The sequence below is a fragment of the Carya illinoinensis genome, chromosome 2 (genome assembly GCF_018687715.1).
Source record: "Carya illinoinensis cultivar Pawnee chromosome 2, C.illinoinensisPawnee_v1, whole genome shotgun sequence".
Lineage (NCBI taxonomy): Eukaryota > Viridiplantae > Streptophyta > Magnoliopsida > Fagales > Juglandaceae > Carya > Carya illinoinensis.
The window spans coordinates 1,681,270-1,701,995 of NC_056753.1; the positions used below are offsets into that span (position 1 = coordinate 1,681,270).

Sequence of the window (20,726 nt, forward strand, 5' to 3'; positions counted from 1 at the left end):
TAAAGTGTAAATATCATTTTTTAAATAATTAGAGACTATTTATTATGTTCAAATTATGAGCTACTCATTTAATGTCACATCATAAGATGTTAAGAAGATTATATAAAATGAATTTTTATTAAAAGTTTTCATTTCCAACTATCATTTTCTGGTCCCGCTTAAAATAATACTTGGTACAAAGAAGTTGAATCTAGCGGATAAAATTATATTTCTCAAATCCAACGTGAGCACCAACCAAGTTTTTTCCAAACCATACTGATCATTATTGAAAAAGTTCAAACCAAAAAGCAACTAATCTTTCTTTTTGTCTCAACTTCATTTCAAATATTGCTCTTAGTGAGGAGGAGGGATTCTAGTCTTCTCTCTATTGCTCTTAGTGAGGAGTAGGAGGTGAAGTTGTTTCAATCCTTTTTTTTTCCAGTGGAGAAGAGGGATTAGTCTTAGGTTGCACTGGTGATTGTAAAGGGGGTCATGGAGGAACTAAAAAAGATTTGGGATCGACTAAAGTTGATTGATGATGAAAACAAGTCTATTAATATTTCTAGAGATTTGTTACTCATCATCTCACACATCATACACCATCCACGACTATTTGACAATTTTTTATTTATCCTGAAGCTTTTTGATGGAATGATTTAGCCAAATATGTTAAATTTAGATCACGAAATTTTTTATGTTCAGATGCTTAACCTGCCTTTGGCTTGCAGGAACCGCCAAATTGAGAGTTAGATTGCAAGGTCCTTTGGAAGAGTCATAGAGGTGGACATACAAGAAGACGGGGTAGGCTAGAGAAATTGTTTACGTGTGAAAATTAAACTCAATCTAAAGAAGGTCATTGTAAGAGGTAGAACAATCACCTAGCAAGGGAGGAAAATGTGGGTGCCTTTCACCTAGAAAGATTGCATCGAATTTGCTTTCGTTGTGCCCAAAGTCTGGTTCAGGATAGATGCAAATCACAATGGTAAGGAACCAATTAGGTTCCTGTTAAGGGCTGTGCCTAATTTTTGAAAGAAATTAGTAGGTGGAGCTCAATCCAATGCCAACAATTCTTACAACAAAAGAGATAGAGCCCTTCTAAAGGATTCTCACGGTGAAGATAGTTGGGTATCTTCTCCAAGTGTGACTGTGGAGGGAGGCGGAGCATCAAACATCGATAATTAAAGGAAATTAGTAGAAATGAGAGAATATCAAAGAAAATATTGTTATAGACTAGAGGATATCAAACACAATGATTAAGTCAAAAATAGAAAAAATAAGTCAAAAAGTATTAGGCCTGATGGAGATGTTGTTGGGCTTGGGCCAGGGACTTTCAACCCCTCTAAACAAGACACTATAGGTTCAAACTAAACAGTAAGGAAAAACACGAGTAATTTAACAAACTAGCACCAAGCCATCACCAATCGATAGGTGGAACAGAAGAAAGCTCGAATAAAGAAGACTACAGAGGTAAGTCAGTTCAACCTAAGCTCTTATAAGCAAACTCTAATTTTCGTTGGAGATGACAATGTTGTGCAAATTAGAGCAAAAAGAAGAAAGGAATAGGGATGAGATGTTTGTGTGTTTGAAGAATCAGAGGTAAAGGCTGCTAGATAGCCCCGTTTGTCAAAATAAAAATCCTTAGTTAGAACTACCAAGGGCTAGAAAACCTCATGATAGTTCGAGACCTTTACTATATAGTATATGGTAAGTGACAAGCAGCTTGAAGTAGTTTGCTGATTGAAACACTACTTTTCTTCAAGAAGGATGAAGCTCTCAAGAAAAGGTTAGGGTTTTGATACTTGTTTAATGGTTGATCCAATGGGGAGAAGAGGAGGGTTAGCACTATTTTGGAAATGTGAAGTGGAATTGGAGGTCCAACATTTTTCACAATTGCATATAAATGCTTGGATCAAAGATGGGAATTCTAGAGTAAAACGGCTTCTATTTGGCTTTTATGGACACCCTAAGACAGGTTTAGGGCATTTATCTTGGGATTTATTAGTAGGATTGAATCGATCTCAAAACATTGCCTAGTGTGTATTGGGATATTTCAATGAAATTCTTTTGCGATCAAAGAAAGTTAGAGGCAAACTGAGAGGTAGAATTTAAAGAGGCTCAAGAAGATAACTTCTTATCTGACCTGGGGTTTAGAGGGACCATATTTACTTGGAGCAATAAACACACATATGAGACTTTCACTGAAAAAAGATTGGATAGAGAAGTAGCTAACTCTCCATAGAGGGCTTGCTTTAAGTCAGTATGGGTAGATACTCTAACAATGAGAAGTTCTTATTATAGGCCATTATTGCTGTCAATGAAGAATGAATAGTCAAACATCAATAAAAGAGACGAGTTGTTTAGGTTTGAAGCCAATTGGATTAAGGAGGAAGATTGTGATAAGGTTATCGAGTAGAATTGGCCAGTAGGGGCTTCTATTTCAAACTCTATGCAAAAGATCCAAAAATCTATGAATGTCTGCAAGGAGGCTCTAACTAGTTGGAGTGAGACAAAAAGAAGAACCCTTGAGGAAGATATTATTAATACGACAAAGCAATTAAGAGGTTGCAAGATATGGAAGGTCCCCATAATGTAGAGAAAATAAAACAGTTATAGAAAGAAGGAGGAACTCTACTAGAGTAGGAAGATCTAAGATGAAAATAAAGGGCAAAAAGGACTTGGCATTAACATGGTGATCATGACAATTTGCACAACAGAGTAGTGGAAGACCAAAAGGATATTGAGAATGCTTTCAAGATGCATTATGAAAATGTTTTCAAAACTACAAAGCCATCCAAACAAGTGATTGAATCATGTCTCCAGTCCTTATCATCTCGAGAGAAGAGAAGAGTGAAGCTTTACAATAGGAGATATCAAGAGAGGAAATTGAAGCAGCAGTACAATAGATGGGTCTATTAACATCTCCAAGAACAGATGGCTTCAGGGCATACTTCTTTTAAACTATTAGAGTATTGTAGTAGATGAGGTTTGTACTATTGTTCAAATGTTTTTAGGGGGAAGGATATAGATAAGGCTTTACATTATATTTATGTTCTTTTAATTCCTAAAGTAAATTCCCATGTATTAGTTAGTGAGTATAGGCTAATTAGCCTTTGTAATGTTATTTATAAGATTATTGTAAAGACTATACCAAATAGGCTCAAAAAAGTCCTTCCAAGTATTATCTCATACCATCATAGTGCATTTATTCCAAAAAGGCTTGTTACTGACAATGTTATGGTGGTTTATGAGGTTCTCCAATCTATGAAGGCTAGACAAAAAGTAGAACTGGCATAATAGTTCTAAAACTAGATATGTCAAAAGCATATGAATAAATGAAATGGTATTATCTAGAGATTTTTATGAAGAAAATTAGGTTTTGGTGAAAAGATCACAACTTTAACAATGGAATGTGTTACCACTGTCACTTATTCTATTTTAGTGAATGGAGTACCTAGTGAAAAAATTTCCCTCTAGAGGGTTTAGACAAGGTAACCCTTTGTCTCCATACCTATTTTTGTTGTGCGTTAAAGGGTTGAGTATTGTTATCAATGTGGTTGAATCAAATGGGGGAGATAAGAGAGGTTTTTGTTACAAGGGGGGATTCAGATCAATCACCCTATGTTTGCAGATGATTGCATTGCTTTTGTAGGGCTACTTTTCTAGAATGGACAAGGATTAACAATGTTCTTGATCATTATGAAAGATTTTTTGGATAATGCCTTAACAAACAGAAAACATCAATATTCTTCAATCCTAATGCTAGTGATACTGAGCAAAAGACAATATTAGAGGCAGTGGGTCTCAAAGCTAGTTGAAATATGGAGAAATATTTAGGTTTGCCCAGAATGGTAGATAGATCTAAATATAATAACTTCAGAAACATTAAAGATAGAATGTGACAAAGATTGAACAACTGGAAGAATTTGTTTCTATTTAAAACTAGAAAGAAAATCTTACTGAAAACCGTCATCTAAGCTATTCCAACTTACTGCATGAGTATTTTCAAGCTACCAAAAATATTATGTAAAGAGATATTTCTATGATGGCAAGTTTCTAGTGGGGGTAGAAGTAAAATGAGAACAAAAATCCATTAGAAACTTGGACCAAGATGGGTGGGATCTCATTGTGTCCCAAGTACTTTTCTAAATATAAACCTAAATAAACACCAAATTAATTATCTTCTCAACTTCAATGCTTAAAGGTCAGACTATATATTTTCTTAAATCGAGTCTTTTAAGCAAATCACGATAGAAGATAAAATCCAAGTTTACATATTGATAAAATGTGTGTAAATAAAAAAATTAAGGAAAAATAAACAAACCCCTCTTTAATTATCTCTCAATCTGCAATCACTAATTAATTTGGTCTATTGCCCTCAAATTATCAATGAATTGTAATACCCCACTTTCACTTAAAAAGATAAAATTGCCCACAAAATTCTCATGAAAAAAAAAAAAATACTTTCTTAGATTAAAAAGAAAGAAAATATTCTTTAAAATTCGAGCTTTTAAAAAAGAAAAATATTTTTTTTAATGTTTTTCGATCTTTTAAAGTTTTTTATGCTTTATGCCTTATGCCTTATATTTTTTATTTTTGTTTGAAAATATCATGAATGTCGTTTTTATATATTTTCTAAACTAATCTACATCTTTATTGTTTTTAAACAATAAAAAATAAAGATATTGCCACTAATAAACTCACTAATGAGATTACTATTGATATAATTATTGTTGAAAAAAGCTAAAGCCACCGAGAGTTGGGTTTCAATAAATTCTTTCGATATTTTTTTTTTTGTTTTTATTTAGTGATTAAGAAAATAGTTTTTAATGATATTGTGAATTCTTTTTAAAATATTTAAAAATATATAAAAAAATGAATGTAAAAAAAAGAAAGATGGAAGCATTTGGCTTAGAATAAATCTTAAGAGTAGCCACTATTCCGTAGCATTCGGTGCACACATTAGTAAAATGACGAATTTATCCCTACAACAAAATCTCCGTTCTTCTCTCAAATTTCACTCATTTGGAAATGTGGAAGGAGAGCTCCCACCCCCCGAGTTCTGTCTGCACACCCCCTGCCCCCCACCCCCACCCCTCGTCGGCATCGTCTCCACCACCCAGCGTCGGCATCCTCTTCCCCACCCCCACCCAGTGTCTCCATCCTCTCCCCCACCTGCAACCCGCATCACCATCCTCTCGGACCCATCGTTGCCATCGTCTTCTTCTCTGCGATTTTGAAGCCGGTAAGCTTTTTTTTTTCCAAACTGCTCATATACTTTCTGTATTACTCACTCATGCTCAGATTCTCATCACTCACGCACACACACTTCAATTTCGTTCATATACAAATAGATATGAAATATATCTGAAATTTTTAGGGTTTGTAGTCGATTTTAAATTTAAAATTTTACCCCAAATTACTGAAAGCCGATCTCAGAATCTAGGTTTGTAGGCGATCAGTACTTTTTAATTTTGCCCTATGGAGTATTCTTTGCAGTGGGGAAATCGTGGTTATTGAGGGATGTTAATTAGTTTATCCATTTAGATTGTCAAGAAAATTTATGAATTCGGAATTTAAAGATCAACTACCAAGCTGCATAAACAAAAAAAAATTGCGATTGGCCTTTCTGTGAAACCACTCCTTGTAGCTTTGCCTCGTGGGCATGAGAATGCTTCTCATTTAATTATCATAGCACTTGATTTTGGAGGTCAACGTGTGTAATGTGTATTACTTCTAAAATGTTTTATTATCATGTAGATGTGTTTGCTTGGAGATTTTTGAAATTTTTTATTACTAACCAACAACCCACTCCCCCAAAAATGGAAGTATATAAATTATTTATTATCACACCCAAAAGCTCAAATAAATCACAATAATCTTCAACAGTTCCATTTTTTGGGTCCAAGTGAAATTCAACATGAGAAGCCAAGCCATCAAGGTTTAGCACAGTTCCATTTTTTGGGTCCATTTTTTAAATAATACTTGATGAATTGAATTACTAGAAGTTAATGTTAATTTGAATTTGTTTGATCATTTGTTAATAATGTTATGTGGTCACTTTAGAGGTTATTCCGGTTGTCGTTTTGGTTAATAAATTTATACACACTTTTCTTAATAACCACAAACATTTATACACTTCTGCTTAAAAAGTTTTTCCCTTGTATATGATTTCTTTCATATAGAAGGTATTATCTTTATTTGAAACGTGCTAGATCTTCATAGATAATTCGAACGCTGGACGGACAATGGATTCCGACATGGTACAAGGTACACAGCATGAGGCTCCTCAATTCTAAGTACATTGGTGGTGATGGATTCCGACATGGATTATTTTGGTGATAGACTACTCCTCTCTTTTCGGTGAAGCATCATTGGTGGAGATGTCATATTTTTTTTTGTGGAGATGACCATTTTTAGTGCATATTGTCTCCATAAACATGTAACTATTGTAAATTCTAGACATTGTTGTTCTTGAGTATTTCAATGCTTTATTGAGCAAGTTTGATCCAAATTTTTTTGTAATGAAACTACACTATCATTTAAAGATCAATGACAATTACTTTTCAGATTTCAATTTTCAAGTTTGATCCATGTAAGTTCTTTTGTTATTTATTATACTTTCAGAAGATCAACATGTGGCTTTTCACCATACAATATTTTACATCGACCTCTAAAATAGCATCAGAACAATGAGTTCAAAATCATGCATGCTCACAGATGACAAGGGGCAGGCAGTATGCACACATGGGTGCCCTCCCCTCTTCATTGCAAAATGGATAATTAACATATATGGATCAACAAAGAATGCCATGCTCAATAAGTAAAATTAAAAAGCTGAAAATTAATCTAAAATGAAAACAACTTCTTTTAAAATCCTAAACAAAGTACCCACGACATGAAAATTACAATCTTATTCACATTGTTTTCTCATAATTTTCCAAAATAAAATCCTAAACAAAGTGCCCACGACATGAAAATTGCAATCTTGTTCACATTGTTTTCTCATAATTTCCCAAAATAAAATCCTAAACAAAGTACATATGTAATTGAAATTACAATAAATAAATTGACACTCAAGTTTTCTCTTGCGCCTCTCAGCCTCTGTTTCTAGTCGATGTCGAGTTGTTTGGATATCCATTGCTAGTTGTATCTTTCGAAGTTCGGTTTTTAATCAGTTGAATCTCTTTTCACCATATGGTAGTATTTTCAAGTCATACCAACAAAAAAAGGTGCAAGAACAGCCTGCAAAATTGACCAACGCGTATTAGCAAAACAAGATTACCAATCACTTCTTAGCAAACAAGAGTACCAATAAATAACATGCCATATTTTGAGAACTTTCAACCCCAACAAACGCAGGAAAGTATGTAAATAACCAATTAATTGGTGCTATTAGTATACCTTAAACATCATATATTTTCTACTTTAAGTCTATGGTTGAAGTAAAGAAGAGATAAATAAAAAATAAAAAAAGTCTATGGTTGAAGTAGCTCTATCAAAAATCAAATCTCTGCATTTCATCCCAAGGAATTGGATCCCTTTGAAATCTTTTAGTACCAAATGCATAAATCCATCACTGCAGCCAATGAGACATTAAATCTGAAGCAAATAACTCTAATGGCACCATACTTCAAGATTTACTTATTTATTTTTTCTGTAGCAACATATTTAAGATCTTAGATTTTCATTCCTGTTGCAGCGTATAGCCAACAATCTTGCTGTAAAAAACAAGCATCAACGGATAGATGGTTCTGAGAGATTTGGGAGTTAGCACTTGAAACAAGCAAAAGAAAGAGTCTCAAATAGCACCAATTCAAAATATTCTGATCTACAAAGTAGTGAAAGAATTACACGCTTGTTATGAAATCAAGTCAAAGAAAAATTATAAAACTCAAGCCCAAAATGGCTAAGGAAGCGTCTAAACTCTACAGATTGGGAGAAAAAAAAAAAGAAAAGAGGAACTCACTAGTAAAGGATGAAAATAGAGAACTTCAAATGATATATTTTTTATTAGTAGCATAAAAATAACGTTTTTCTCAAAGAGAGAGGAGGGCTTGATATTTCTCAACAAAGCATTGTGAGACTGCAGCACATGGCCAATTTTCTAATTTACACTATCAGTTTAGATCAAACTGCTAAGACTGCAATGTATGGCCAATTTTTTGTTCATCTTAAAAGTTAAATCTTAACTGAGGGTCTCTACTGGATAGCTTCACGCCCTCCTACTGGGAAGTTAACAAGTAACAAAGAAAAAAGAATGGAAAGTTAATAATTAAAGCTGGGAACTTAAGGGATAACACCAAACACTTATGAATTTGATGAGAATAGGTGGGGGAAAAAAGGAGAAAAAGAAGCAAACAGATCCTTGAGAGTTAATGCAAAATTGCTCGAGGTGAGGTCCATATCTACGAGTTACTTTTCATGGCAGACACATCCACCTTCATCATGGATTGTGTCATAGTTGAAGGTTGGAAACCTCCTACTGAGATAATCACTCATGGGGTAAGAACCTCCCACCAAGCTTCATATAACAGCTGCTAAAAGACCACCTAAGCTAACTTAAGTATTACAACCATACAAATATACAAGTATAAATACCTAAAGGATGTACTCTTAGCTGCCATTGCACCTCTCTTGTTAAAGGAAATAAGAGAGTTGAGACTACTCAATAGCAATAATAAAACCCAAGAAGTCCCTGTGCACATGGCTCCAGGATTCAGTTAAATATGTTGTTGGCTCCTAAGAAACCCAAAAATTGTAATGGAACACGTCAACAACCACTTGAAGGTACTCGTGTTTGACAAAAGAACTAAATACACGCCAATGGCACGAAAAACAGAGGGTCAAAATCATAAAAAAACAAACACAGGTTCTAGCAATTTGTATGTAGCAAAAATATCCTCCAATCATCTCAGTAAATCAAGACCATAGTAACGGTACAAGATCATTAACTCTGGTCAATTGCCCAAGTTCCCAGAGCAATTGGTAGGAGCCTAAAGCCTACATCTTTTCGTAAGCAGATTCTTAAGATACATATTTTCATAAGCCTAACACTCCCTATTAAGCATTCTATATTGAGCTAGTTCAGTCTATGTTTACGAAGATCTTTCATTTCCAATATGATAATCTAAGTTTCTTTGTCCATGCGTGGGTCATTGAGATTAGGGTTTTTAGATTGTTGGACCAAACAGGAACAAAATAAACACAGGGATTGAAGATGAAAACCAGGGTTTGGGGATTGGAAAGGCTACCTCTTGTTCTTCTGAATGAACCTCTGAACGAAGGTCGAGTTCTTCGCGTCTTCCTCCGCGCATTATTAATGGACGGACGGAAAGCTTTGGTTAGATAATAAAAATAAAATTAGGGATTATTAGGGATTTAGAATATGAAACGAGAGACTGCAAGTGGATTACCTGAGAGACCAAGAGAGAACTTAGTGATGATGGTTCCGGTGATTGCAAACCCCACCAGAAAAGGCTGGTTCCGATTCCACTCTCGCTTGAAGAACATTGGCTATGGATCGAACCTAGGCATTTTCTCTTCGCTTTTCCTTCTCCAAATTCTACTTCGCAACAAGCTTGTACGCTATAAGTCGAGAAGTTCTTACAGCGATGAAGGTGACAAATGAAAATGGCTGGCCAGATATCATATAAATTATGTAGTCAAAGCGAGGGATAGGTGGCGCGGGGTGGTGTTGGACCGAGGGATGGCCATCGCGGGGTGCACTGGGTGGGCAACGCGGGTGCTGAAGAAGCGGGATCAACCTAAATTTTCAAATGCACTGGCATTTCTAAAAAATAAAAAAAAAAAAGCAACCACGTAAGGGTGTATAATGTATGCAGCACTACAGTGGCTGCTCTATAGAATATAATTACTCTTTGGCTTATTGGCATCCCTCGGACGCAATTACTGTTTATATGACCAGTAATTTTATTGTTGACACGAATGGATAAAGTGACCATGGATTCAAGATAAAGATATCAGCGAGTACTTATGAACTGTGGAGTTGGAAACTTGGAACGAATGGCTGTCATCTTCCGCCGTGCACCACTCTCTACTCCTCTTCCTCTCCCCATCTTTTCATCCTCTTCAAACCCACTGAGGCCCCAAGTCTCCTTCTCTGCGTCCGCTGCGTCTGCTTGCATGGAGGCGCACAACCAAGGGCGAACTAAATTCATGGATTTCCCATACGTTTCAGCCCCACACAGAGACCTGATGCTTGATCTCGTGTCCACATTGGAGAACCGCCTTGGCTCGCAGCTGCTTCCTTGCACTCTGCCACCGGATGTACAGTACTATCAGAACCAGACAGGGACAGCCAGTGCTACGCTTCATGTCAGATCGGGCCACAAGCCCTCCCAGGTATTTTTCGCCCCTCTCCTTTTGATCTTTATGAAATTATGAGTACCGAGAGAGGTACTTTAATGGAATTTCTAAATTAAATGGGAAAGGAAGTTATAATCTGGGGTCTGTATTCGAACCCAGATTCCCGAGGAAGTGATGATTCAGTTTATACTTTAGCTCTCCCTCGCATTCATCCTTCCATTATTCGAAGTCGATCCCGTCTTTCCTCCATGGCCTCCACTCCCACATCAAACTTGAAAACCTCAACCAAGACACCGCCCGAGCCGCCATTAGAGGACCCGAGCGCTCCAACCAAGCCCCAATCTCGAAGAGGAAAAAGTCCAAGAACAAGTCTTACTTCGAATCGATGTGAACAATTCCCAAATCTTCGGGATAAAGCTGTACGCCAGACATAATCGTTAAATGATGACCAGTTTTCCTAAAAGCTTAACCTTTAATCCTTCAATTTACAAAATTCAATCCCAGCTCTATTTCCATGAACTTATTAATAACAACATTGATATTGATGCTGAAGGAGAGCCCTTCGTCAGTGAAAACTGTGAAATTGGCAATGAGTGGGCATGTCCCGTTTCGAACTTCCGATTTTAATAAGCACAGGCATTGGTGCTTATAATTTCAGTGTGGCTTTTAAGATCAAACTTGCAACGTATTTGAATGAGGCATTGTTCTGTTGGCACCCCAGTTTGGTTCCGGCTTTGGATTTTTATTTTAGCAGTGGGGAAAAGATCGATCTTTCTGCACAACCACCAATAATGTCTTGTAGTTTTGCAGTTTTCTTGCACCACCGATTCTTGGACTTCTCTTTGTTGGCTTAACTCTGATTGATGTTAATTCCTTTATGTGTTAAGGAATTAAGGAAGTAACTTTCTTTTGGGCTTGGTGGGTTGTCTTTGTTTGGGCAGTTTTCACTTCAGGAAGCCTCGGATTTATCTTCGTTGCATCTTGAATGTGTCTTAGTAACTGACGTTTGGTTTTCGTTGATTTCTGAATATCAAACATTGAGATTATGTATCAGATTGATTTTATATTGGGTAGCTGGATACACTCTGAGCTACCAACGGGAGGAGCATTGAACATAACAAGCCTCTCAGCCTACCTGAACTCTTCCACCGATGCACCAAATTTTCTAATCGAGCTCATCCAGGGCAGCCCGACGTCACTAGTTCTCATCCTCGATTTGCCTCCTCGGAAAGAACTCGTTCTCTACCCGGACTACATTCAGACATTCTACGAAGACACCCAACTAGAGACACGAAGACAGGTGCTCGAGAAAATCCCCGAGGTTGTACCCTATGTCTCTTCCTCCCTCTACATCCGTTCTCTAGTCTCTCCCACTGCTATAATGGCCCGCATCGACACCGGGGCAAGTGGACCAGGACGCATGGAGGAGGTCGTAAAGAGTAGTATAAATCCCATTGCGAAGGAGTTGCTGGAAATCTGGTTGGATCGCTGTGCTTGTGAGGAGAGAGAGGTAGCAGAGGTCGAGAGAGCTTATTTGGAGAAAAGAGACGGGTTGGTCAAGAAAAAGACCATTGAAATTGATCTGGGCATGAGCCTGCCGAGGTTGTTTGGGCAGGAAGTAACAGACCGAATACTGGAATCCTTGCAGGAGTTTTTCACTGCATAAGGAGCCAATTGATTTGGTCGGCGTATTCAACTCCGGTCTAAGATGTAAAAAGACAATTGGAATAATAATTTGGAATAATACTTTAGCCACGTAAATTATATAAAAATAAACCTACAAATTGATATCATTATATAAAAATAAACACACAAATTAATATGTTTTGATGTCATACGTTAAATTATAAGTAATCAAGTAATCATAACTAAAAGATATGAGGTCTAATAGTTGCCCATATACGTAAGCAATCAAAGTACTGGCATTGGTATTGGCTAATTATTCAAAATTAAATTCCACGTTAGATTAACCATTTTATTCTCTATAATAATAATAATAATAAATGATTATTAGTTTTTTAATTTTTATATACTTAATTAATTCATTTTTTAATTACTTATTTTATTTTTATTTTCATAATCTCTAACTATATACATCAAAATACATAAAAACAGTCTATCAATCTAAATTAACTTCATTTTCAAAGACAAAATATTTATTAATATATATACAAATTCAACTTCATGGTCATGTCCAACAATCAAGAGATCAAAATAATGCAAAGTTAATTTAGAGATGGTTTTCTCTCATTCTCAATACGCTCTCTTCATCCCAGAGAACCTATTGTCAATGCATAGGCACATTTCAAGAGTTTATAGCCTTTAAAAAAAATTGTATTTTTAAAAATATTCACTCAAAACTCAACATACAAGTGAATTGAAATAACTTGGGATCGAAATTCCTTTTTTATTCACTCAAAAATCAAAGTCATCTAACTCAATGATGCTCAATCCATTCAAGCGAAAGGGATATTAGGAATATCGGGAACTTTACTGGCATTTAGCTAACCCAATGTCAGTGAGTATTGGAGACTTCACAAGCATTTAGCCAATCCAATGCCAGTACTCTCAATAACTTAGCCATGTAGATTTTTTGTATCATTTTCTCTCCCTCTAACCAAATGGTAACATGATCTTCACTATACATCTTCTCACAATTTTTAGGTTTTTATATATTTTGATTTATAAGTTGTTGTATATAAGCTTGAAATCGATTTTGTACATATTTTAATAATTTGTGTTTGAGAATGAAGTTACTTTAGGTTGGTGGCTGGACATGTTTTATATATTTTTATATATAGATTGTTGAAAATTATGAAAATGAAGATATTCACCTTAACTAGCATTGAAAAATATTTGTAATTTAACTATTTTTTATGGTTGTCATAAATTTTATGATGAATGGAGTTTGTAAATGATATAATTAAATTAATGAAACTCCTTTGCACCGATCCGGCTGATGTTGAGGCTTTAACAGCCATCAATACAATTTTGTCATGTTAGCAATTTCGTACAAAATATAAGAGGCGCATCACATTAGATAGAATAGAAACTCATTCTGTAAAACTCAACTCACATTAAGCCATAGTCGAACCACGTTGTTGTAGCACTAACCTATAGAAATTTATGCAAAACTCAACTTCGGTCATCACAGAAATCAAATCTTGTCACCATTGCCCACTGCCGCACATCACCAACTCCGTCAACGTCCACCAATAATTTCACCGTCGAACACCATTTTTGTTGCCCACCTTCTCCATCATTATGTTGTTTGCTCATGGAAGCCTTGACAGTGACTGTAGTTGTTTTTGTGGATCTCCCACGACTTCTTCAATGTTTCACAGATGTGGTAAGAAGTTATACGAAAAAAAAAAAAAAAAACTTACATGAAACTAACAAACCATGTAAGATCTCTCTCTCTCTCTCTCTGAGACACATTAAATATTATAAATTAGTATTCGATATATATATATGATCTCAAAGGTGGCCATTGTTGATGTAATCTGATGGTGAAGATCCTAATAAAAATGGTGCTGTACAACTAGTTAGTTACTCGTTCAACCTTTGGTCTGTGTTATTTTCGGGCGAGAGGGGGGAGAGGGGATGAAGGGCTGGAGAGGATGTGCGTGATCTCCTTATGTGCAATCACGTGGGAGTTAAGTTGGGAAGCTTACTTAGCACTCACCTATTGGAAGGTTGCTATTTGGGAAATAACAGATGGACCTACCAGAAGATTAACTCTTAAATGAAATCGGAAGAGTCGGGTAGTTTGTAGAATAATTTTCCATATGTAATAAGTATCATGGTAGATATTTAGAGCTGTAAAACAGTCGGTCCGGACCGGAAAAATCGATCGGACCGATCGATTTGGTCCAGTCCGGATTGGACCGAAAAATATAGGGTTAGGATTCGGTTCATGATTCTTTGGACCAAACTAGTTCGGTCCGGTTCACGGTCTATGATTCCACAGACCGAAGTGGACCGGACCGGAAAAATCGACCGGACCGATTGATTTGGTCCGGTCCGGATTGGACCGAAAAATATATGGTTAGGATTCGGTTCATGATTCCTTGGATCGAACTAGTTCGGTCCGGTCCACGGTCCATGATTCCACAGACCGAAGTGGACCGAACCGACTGAATTAAAAATATATATTTTTATTTTATATATATATTATTTTATATAATTAATTATGTAATTTTCATCTAACCTATTCCCATTTATAATATAAAATTTTAAATATGTAATTACAAAATAATATTCGATTAATTAAGTAGTGTATATTATCAATTAATTATAACCAATTCACCATTAACTAATTACTAACATTTACATCTATATCTAATTAAAGTTATTAGATAAATATTTTGTAAAATACCTAAATTGTAAGTAACTATAAAACAATTAGTAAATTATAAATTAACTAACCTAATACCAATTCCTCGTTATGTATTATGTATATAGTATATATATATTATAATTTATATATAAATATAATTTATAATTTAGAATATGTATTATGTATGTATATATAATTTATAATATGTATCATTGACCATATAAAATTTCTTTTTAATGAGTTAGTTACATAATCTACATTAATAATTTATTTAATTTTAATTTAGTAATTTAAATAAAATGTTTAATTGATTTATTTAGAAAAAAAGAATAAAAAAGAATAATTGGATCAAACCAAATGGACCGACCGAATAGGACCGGACCGACTAGATATTTGGTACGGTCCGGTCCGGAAAAAATGATAGACCGAAAAAATGATGGACCGAATTGAACCGGACCAAACTCGACCGGACCGGACCGTTTTCACCCCTATAGATATCCATCCACTAGGACGCATGTCACATAGTCTTCATAAATAAATATATATATATATAACTTGAATAGTATTTGTTTAATATTAGGGTGGGTCAAAATACATTTGTACATTATTACCTATTGATTTCCTGAAAGAAATTAATATATACGAGTGCTGTCTTTGCATGAATATTAGTTTGCTACAAAATGAAGGCTTCCGTTTAATTATTAGGATTTTGGAGTTCACTTTCTATAACAATTAGGAGTTTGTTTCTTTTTACATAAACTTGATAGGAAAATAAATTAAACTATTATCATTCCATCACATTTTTCCATTTAATATCATCAAATTTACTTTTATATCATTAATTTCTAATGATATGAGATCTTGTAATAAGGCAAAAGTCTTACTTGTCCAAATTCTAGTAGTATCTTAGCCCATGTTTGGCTAACTTATAATTTTTCGAAAGAAAAAAAAAAATCTTAGTTTCAATTTGAACATCCTTTGATCTATATATAAAATGATTTTATTCAAACTTCTCATCTAATCATTTGCAAAATTTAGTAATTTCTTGAAAAGTTAAATATACCAAAATTATTCGAGGAGTCCTTCTTTTCTCTCTAGAGAAAAAGTAAGGTTGAGTCCTCTTGCTCATGCAAGAGTGTACGTCTCTCATTATCTGAGAGTTTTGAGAGGAGTGACGCGGTTGATAATGAAGGTGGATGAGTTGGCTAAGCGTTGGGAAAAGTTGAATTTGTCTAAGGAAGAGAGTAAGGTGTTCCATGTCCAAAATGAGGCTGCTAAGGATGGAAGTATTCGTGGGAAGCACTGTATTATTGGAAAAGTTTTGTCTGAAAAAGGAGTGAATAATGAAGCTTTTAGGACTACTATGTCTCAAGTATGGAGGTTGGAGGGCTGGGTGAGGTTTAAGGACCTGGGTGATCTGAGTTTCTTAATAGAGTTCCAATGGTTATCTGATAAGGAAAAAGTTTTAAGTGGCCGTCCGTGGTTTTTTGATAGACATCTTTTGGCTTTGGTAGAAGTTGATGAAGCTGTCTCCATAGTTGGCGTACAGTTTAATTATGAACCTTTTTGGGTTCAGCTTCATAATTTGCCCCTGGCAGCTATGACAGAAGCAGTGGGAGAGGAGTTTGGGTCTTCAATAGGTCATGTCATTCGTGTGGAGGCTGAGTCTGATGGCCTGGCATGGGGGAGATGCCTTAGAGTTAGAGTTGCTGTTGACCTGCATAAGCCTTCACTAAGGGGTCGATGGTTGCAATATGGGGATAATCAATACTGGATTTCTTTCAAATATGAAAGGCTCCAGAGTTTTTGTTTCAATTGTGGGGTGCTATGTCATAAGGGGAGGGGATGCTCAAGGCAGAGGCTGGAACAGCAAGGAGAAAGAGTGACTGCTCAGCAATATGGCCCCTGGCTCCGTGCCCAACCTATGATCAACAATGATGGTCGAAAGTATGGAGGGAGCCATAGCCAAAACCACCATTCAAGGTGGCAACAGGGTGGTGCTTAGGGAAGAGGTGATGGTGAAGTCAAATTTGGTAAGGAGGATATTAAGGAGAACATTAAGGCTGAAAAACAGGAAGTGCCTTCTGAACCACAGGCGTATAAGGCAATTGAGATTGTTTTGGAAAGTGATCAAAGGGAGGGGGTAAATATTCAGGAAGCACATCTTTGCAGTTCACATACAGCTGTACAGAATAATTGCCTTTCTAATGATTTAAAGAAGAAGGATATGGAAAGTATTTTAGTTGAGGGAGCTATGATGACAGTTCAGAAGGAGGGGATTATTTCCTTTTCTGAATCCATTTCTGCAGTTAAGGGGGATCATGATTGCCATATGGATGTTGGAAAAGCTGCACCTGATATGGTAAGTATCTCAATATCTGAAGACCCTTCCACTGAAAATGAAGGTCTTAGGAATCCTACTACTACAAACACTCTGTTGCCACGTGGTTCATCTTCCAGGGGCAAGTTAAAAGGAGCCACGTGGAAGAGAAGGGCTAGAGGTGCTAGACATGACCAAGAAAGTACTGAGGTGGAGCATAAGATAGGAATTAAAAGAAATAAGGTTGACTCACCTGCTGAGTCTGGCAGTGCCTTAAAGAAAAACAAGTGCGAAGAGGGAGTGGATCTTACTAGCTATGAGGCTAAGTTGGTGGAGGCTGCAATGCAGCTCCACCAACAGCAATGATAGGCCTTAGCTGGAACTGTAGAGGGCTTGGGAACCCTCGTACAGTTAGGGAACTTCACATGTGGGTGAAGTCAAAGTGGCCCAGGCTAGTTTTCTTAATGGAAACTAAGTGTGGAAGGGAGAGAGTGGAGGCTGTCAGGAATTCTCTAGGTTTTGATGCCAGCTTTGTAGTGGGCAGCAGAGGTCTTAGTGGGGGAATTGCTCTCCTATGGCATAGTACAGATGCATTTCAATTGGAATCTTTTTCCCAGCATCACATCTCAGTTACCATGCAGAGGGCTGAGGATAATGAGGAGTTGTTGTTTACAGGTTTCTATGGGCACCCATTAACTGCTCAAAGAGAAGGGAGCTGGCAATTGTTGAGAATGTTAAAACCTGTAGAGTCTAAAGCATGGTTGTGTGTTGGTGACTTTAACGAGCTGCTGTTTCAACATGAGAAACAAGGGTTTAATAGCAGGCCTTACCAACAGATGGAAAGTTTTAGAGCAGCCGTGGAAGATTGTGGTTTAAGTGATTTAGGCTTTGAAGGGGCTAAATTCACTTGGTGTAATAACAGAGAGGGGCCCCAATTTACTAAGGAGAGGCTGGACCGTGCATTTGGTAACATGGCTTGGACCAGAAAATTCAGTGACTCTAAGATCACTGTTTTGGCAGCACAGACTTCTGACCATTGCCCTCTTCTGTTTTCCATGAGTACTAAGGCAGAGAAGAGAGTGTTTGAAGGGGGAGGGAGAAGGAAGCCGTTCAGGTATGAAGCTAGCTGGGATCAGAGGGAAGATTGTAGAGGTATCATTCAAAACAGTTGGCATCAACAGCAAACTGGACATGGTTCCTACTTGCACAAGATCCAACAAAACTTAAAGAGCTGCAGGGAATCTTTGCTGTCATGGAACAGGAATACAGTCTGCAAGCATAGAAAAGAAGTCAATTATAAGCTAAAGCAACTCTCAAGGCTTCAAAATCTTAATGTAGGAGATCACACAGTGGCAGTGAAGCAAATTCAGAAAGAGGTTGACAAGCTTCTAGAGGAGGACAATATAAAGTGGAAGCAAAGGGCTAAACAACTATGGCTCAAAGATGGGGATAGAAATACCAAGTTTTTCCATCACAGTGCAAACCAGAGAAGAAAAGTTAATGAGATAAGGCAAATACATAAAGATGATGGCAGTGTGGTGTGCAGGGATGAAGAGATTACTGAAACTTTTTGCCTGCACTATCAAAATCTTTTTTCCTCTTCTAATCCTGTTAATATTGCAGATTGCTTGAATAAGGTGGAGACCAAGGTAGATGAGGAAATGAACTGTCTTCTATCAAAAGAGTTTACCAAGGAGGAAGTCCATGCTGCTTTGTTCCATATGAACCCTCTGGGCTCTCCTGGTCCAGATGGTTTCTCAGCTGTTTTCTACCAAAAACACTGGGAAACAGTGGGAGATGATCTTACTAAAGCTGTGCTTGAGGTCCTTAATTTTTCAGGAGAGGTGGGGAGCATTAATGAGACGTTTATTGTACTGATTCCTAAGATTAAAAAACCACAAAATGTTTCTGATTTTCGACCCATCTCCCTGTGTAATGTTCTTTACAAAGTGATCTCAAAAGTACTTGCTAATAGGCTCAAACTCATCTTGCCTCGAATCATCTCCCCTACACAAAGTGCCTTTGTGCCTGGGAGATTGATTATGGACAATGTGATTGTGGCCTTTGAGACCTTACATTCGATGAATTTGAAGGGGAAAGGTAACCAGGGCTATATGGCTTTGAAGTTGGATATGAGTAAGGCATATGATAGAGTGGAGTGGAGGTTCTTGGCTGAGACTATGAGCAAGTTGGGATTTAATTCCAGATGGATAAGGTTGGTGATGCAGTGTGTGGAATCTGTTTCCTACTCAATCATTATCAATGGATCTTCTCAAGGTTGGTTCAAACCTTCTAGGGGCATAAGACAAGGGGACCCTTTATCCCCTTATCTTTTCATTATTGTAGCTGAGGTCCTTAGCTCCCTATTGAACCATGCTGAGTCAGTCAAACAGATCCATGGCTTTCCTATAGGCAGAGGTACTTTCAGCATTAATCATCTCTTTTTTGCTGATGATAGTTTGCTGTTTTGTCGAGCTAATGCCATGGAGTGGGCTAAAATTCTTGATTTGCTTAGGCTTTATGAAAGGGCCTCAGGTCAGAAGCTTAATTCAGATAAAACCTCTATTTTCTTTAGCAAAAACACTAAGAAGTTGACTAAGGAATACATTCTAAGGTTGGCTGGACTTAGATCTACCTCTTGTTATGAAAGATATCTGGGATTGCCTACCCTTGTAGGCAAATCAAGGTTTAAAGCCTTTGAAGGTCTATTGGACAGGGTTAGGTCTCGAGTTAGTAATTGGAAAACTAAATTGCTGTCTATGGCAGGGAAGGAAATACTCCTGAAAGCTGTTATTCAAGCCCTCCCCACTTACTGCATGGGGGTCTTTAAATTGCCTAAAGTTCTTCTTAAAGAAATCAACAGGGTTATGCATAGGTTCTGGTGGGGTCAGCAACAACAGGAGCACAAAGTACATTGGGTGTCATGGCAACAAATGGGGAAAGCTAAGGGTGTTGGGGGATTAGGATTCAGAGACTTGGAAAGGTTTAATTTGGCTTTATTGGCCAAACAAGGTTGGAGGATCCTACAATACCCTGATTCTTTGGCATCACAGGTTTTGAAGAGGAAATATTTTCCATCTTCTGGTTTTCTTGATGCCAAGGTGGGATCGAGGCCTTCTTTCATGTGGAGGAGTATATATGCAGCAAGGAGTTTAGTGGAAAAAGGGTCCATTAGGAGGATTGGTGATGGTGTAGATACTTTGATTTGGAAACATAGGTGGCTACCTACTCCTACAAGTCACAGAGTTCAGTCACCTATCAAGTGTTTATCTGAAACTGCTAAGGTGGCTGACCTCATAGATGCTGATTCTAAGAAATGGAAGAAGGAACTGGTAGAGGAGGTTTTCAATGAAGATGAAGCTTCTGTTGTACTTAAACTCCCCATTAGCTTAATTGGCTCAAGTGATAGGTTGATGTGGCTAGGTACTAAAGATGGCTCTTTTTCTGTAAAGAGTGCTTATCATTTACAAATGGAGCTTGATAACAGGCCTAAAGGACAGACTTCTTCAGGGGCACCTATGACACTGGAATGGACCTCATGCTGGAAACTCTGCATTCCAAATGCTAATAAAGTCTTTTTTTGGAGAGCATGCCTTGAAGCTTTGCCAACTAATCTCAACCTATTCAAGAAAAAGGTTACTACATCTCCACTATGTCCTATTTGTTTAAGAGAGGAAGAAACAGTTTCTCATGCCCTGTGGGATTGTACTTCTGCAAGGGATGTTTGGAGTCAAGGACCCAATGTGCTCAATAAAAGCTCGG

The 20,726-nt window shown here is 36.9% G+C and overlaps 2 protein-coding genes across 2 annotated transcripts; both read left to right on the plus strand.

Moving 5' to 3' along the window:
- Nucleotides 1-9,941: 9,941 nt before the first annotated feature.
- On the plus strand, nucleotides 9,942-12,066 carry LOC122296360 (red chlorophyll catabolite reductase, chloroplastic-like). The gene is made up of 2 exons (XM_043105979.1): nucleotides 9,942-10,341; nucleotides 11,360-12,066. The coding sequence occupies exons 1-2, from the start codon at nucleotides 9,973-9,975 to the stop codon at nucleotides 11,969-11,971; spliced, it is 981 nt and encodes a 326-aa protein (XP_042961913.1). The 5' UTR covers nucleotides 9,942-9,972; the 3' UTR covers nucleotides 11,972-12,066.
- Nucleotides 12,067-15,830: 3,764 nt separating this feature from the next.
- LOC122301595 lies at nucleotides 15,831-16,649 on the plus strand. The gene has a single exon (XM_043113004.1). The coding sequence runs from the start codon at nucleotides 15,831-15,833 to the stop codon at nucleotides 16,647-16,649; it is 819 nt and encodes a 272-aa protein (XP_042968938.1).
- The last annotated feature ends 4,077 nt before the right edge of the window (nucleotides 16,650-20,726 follow it).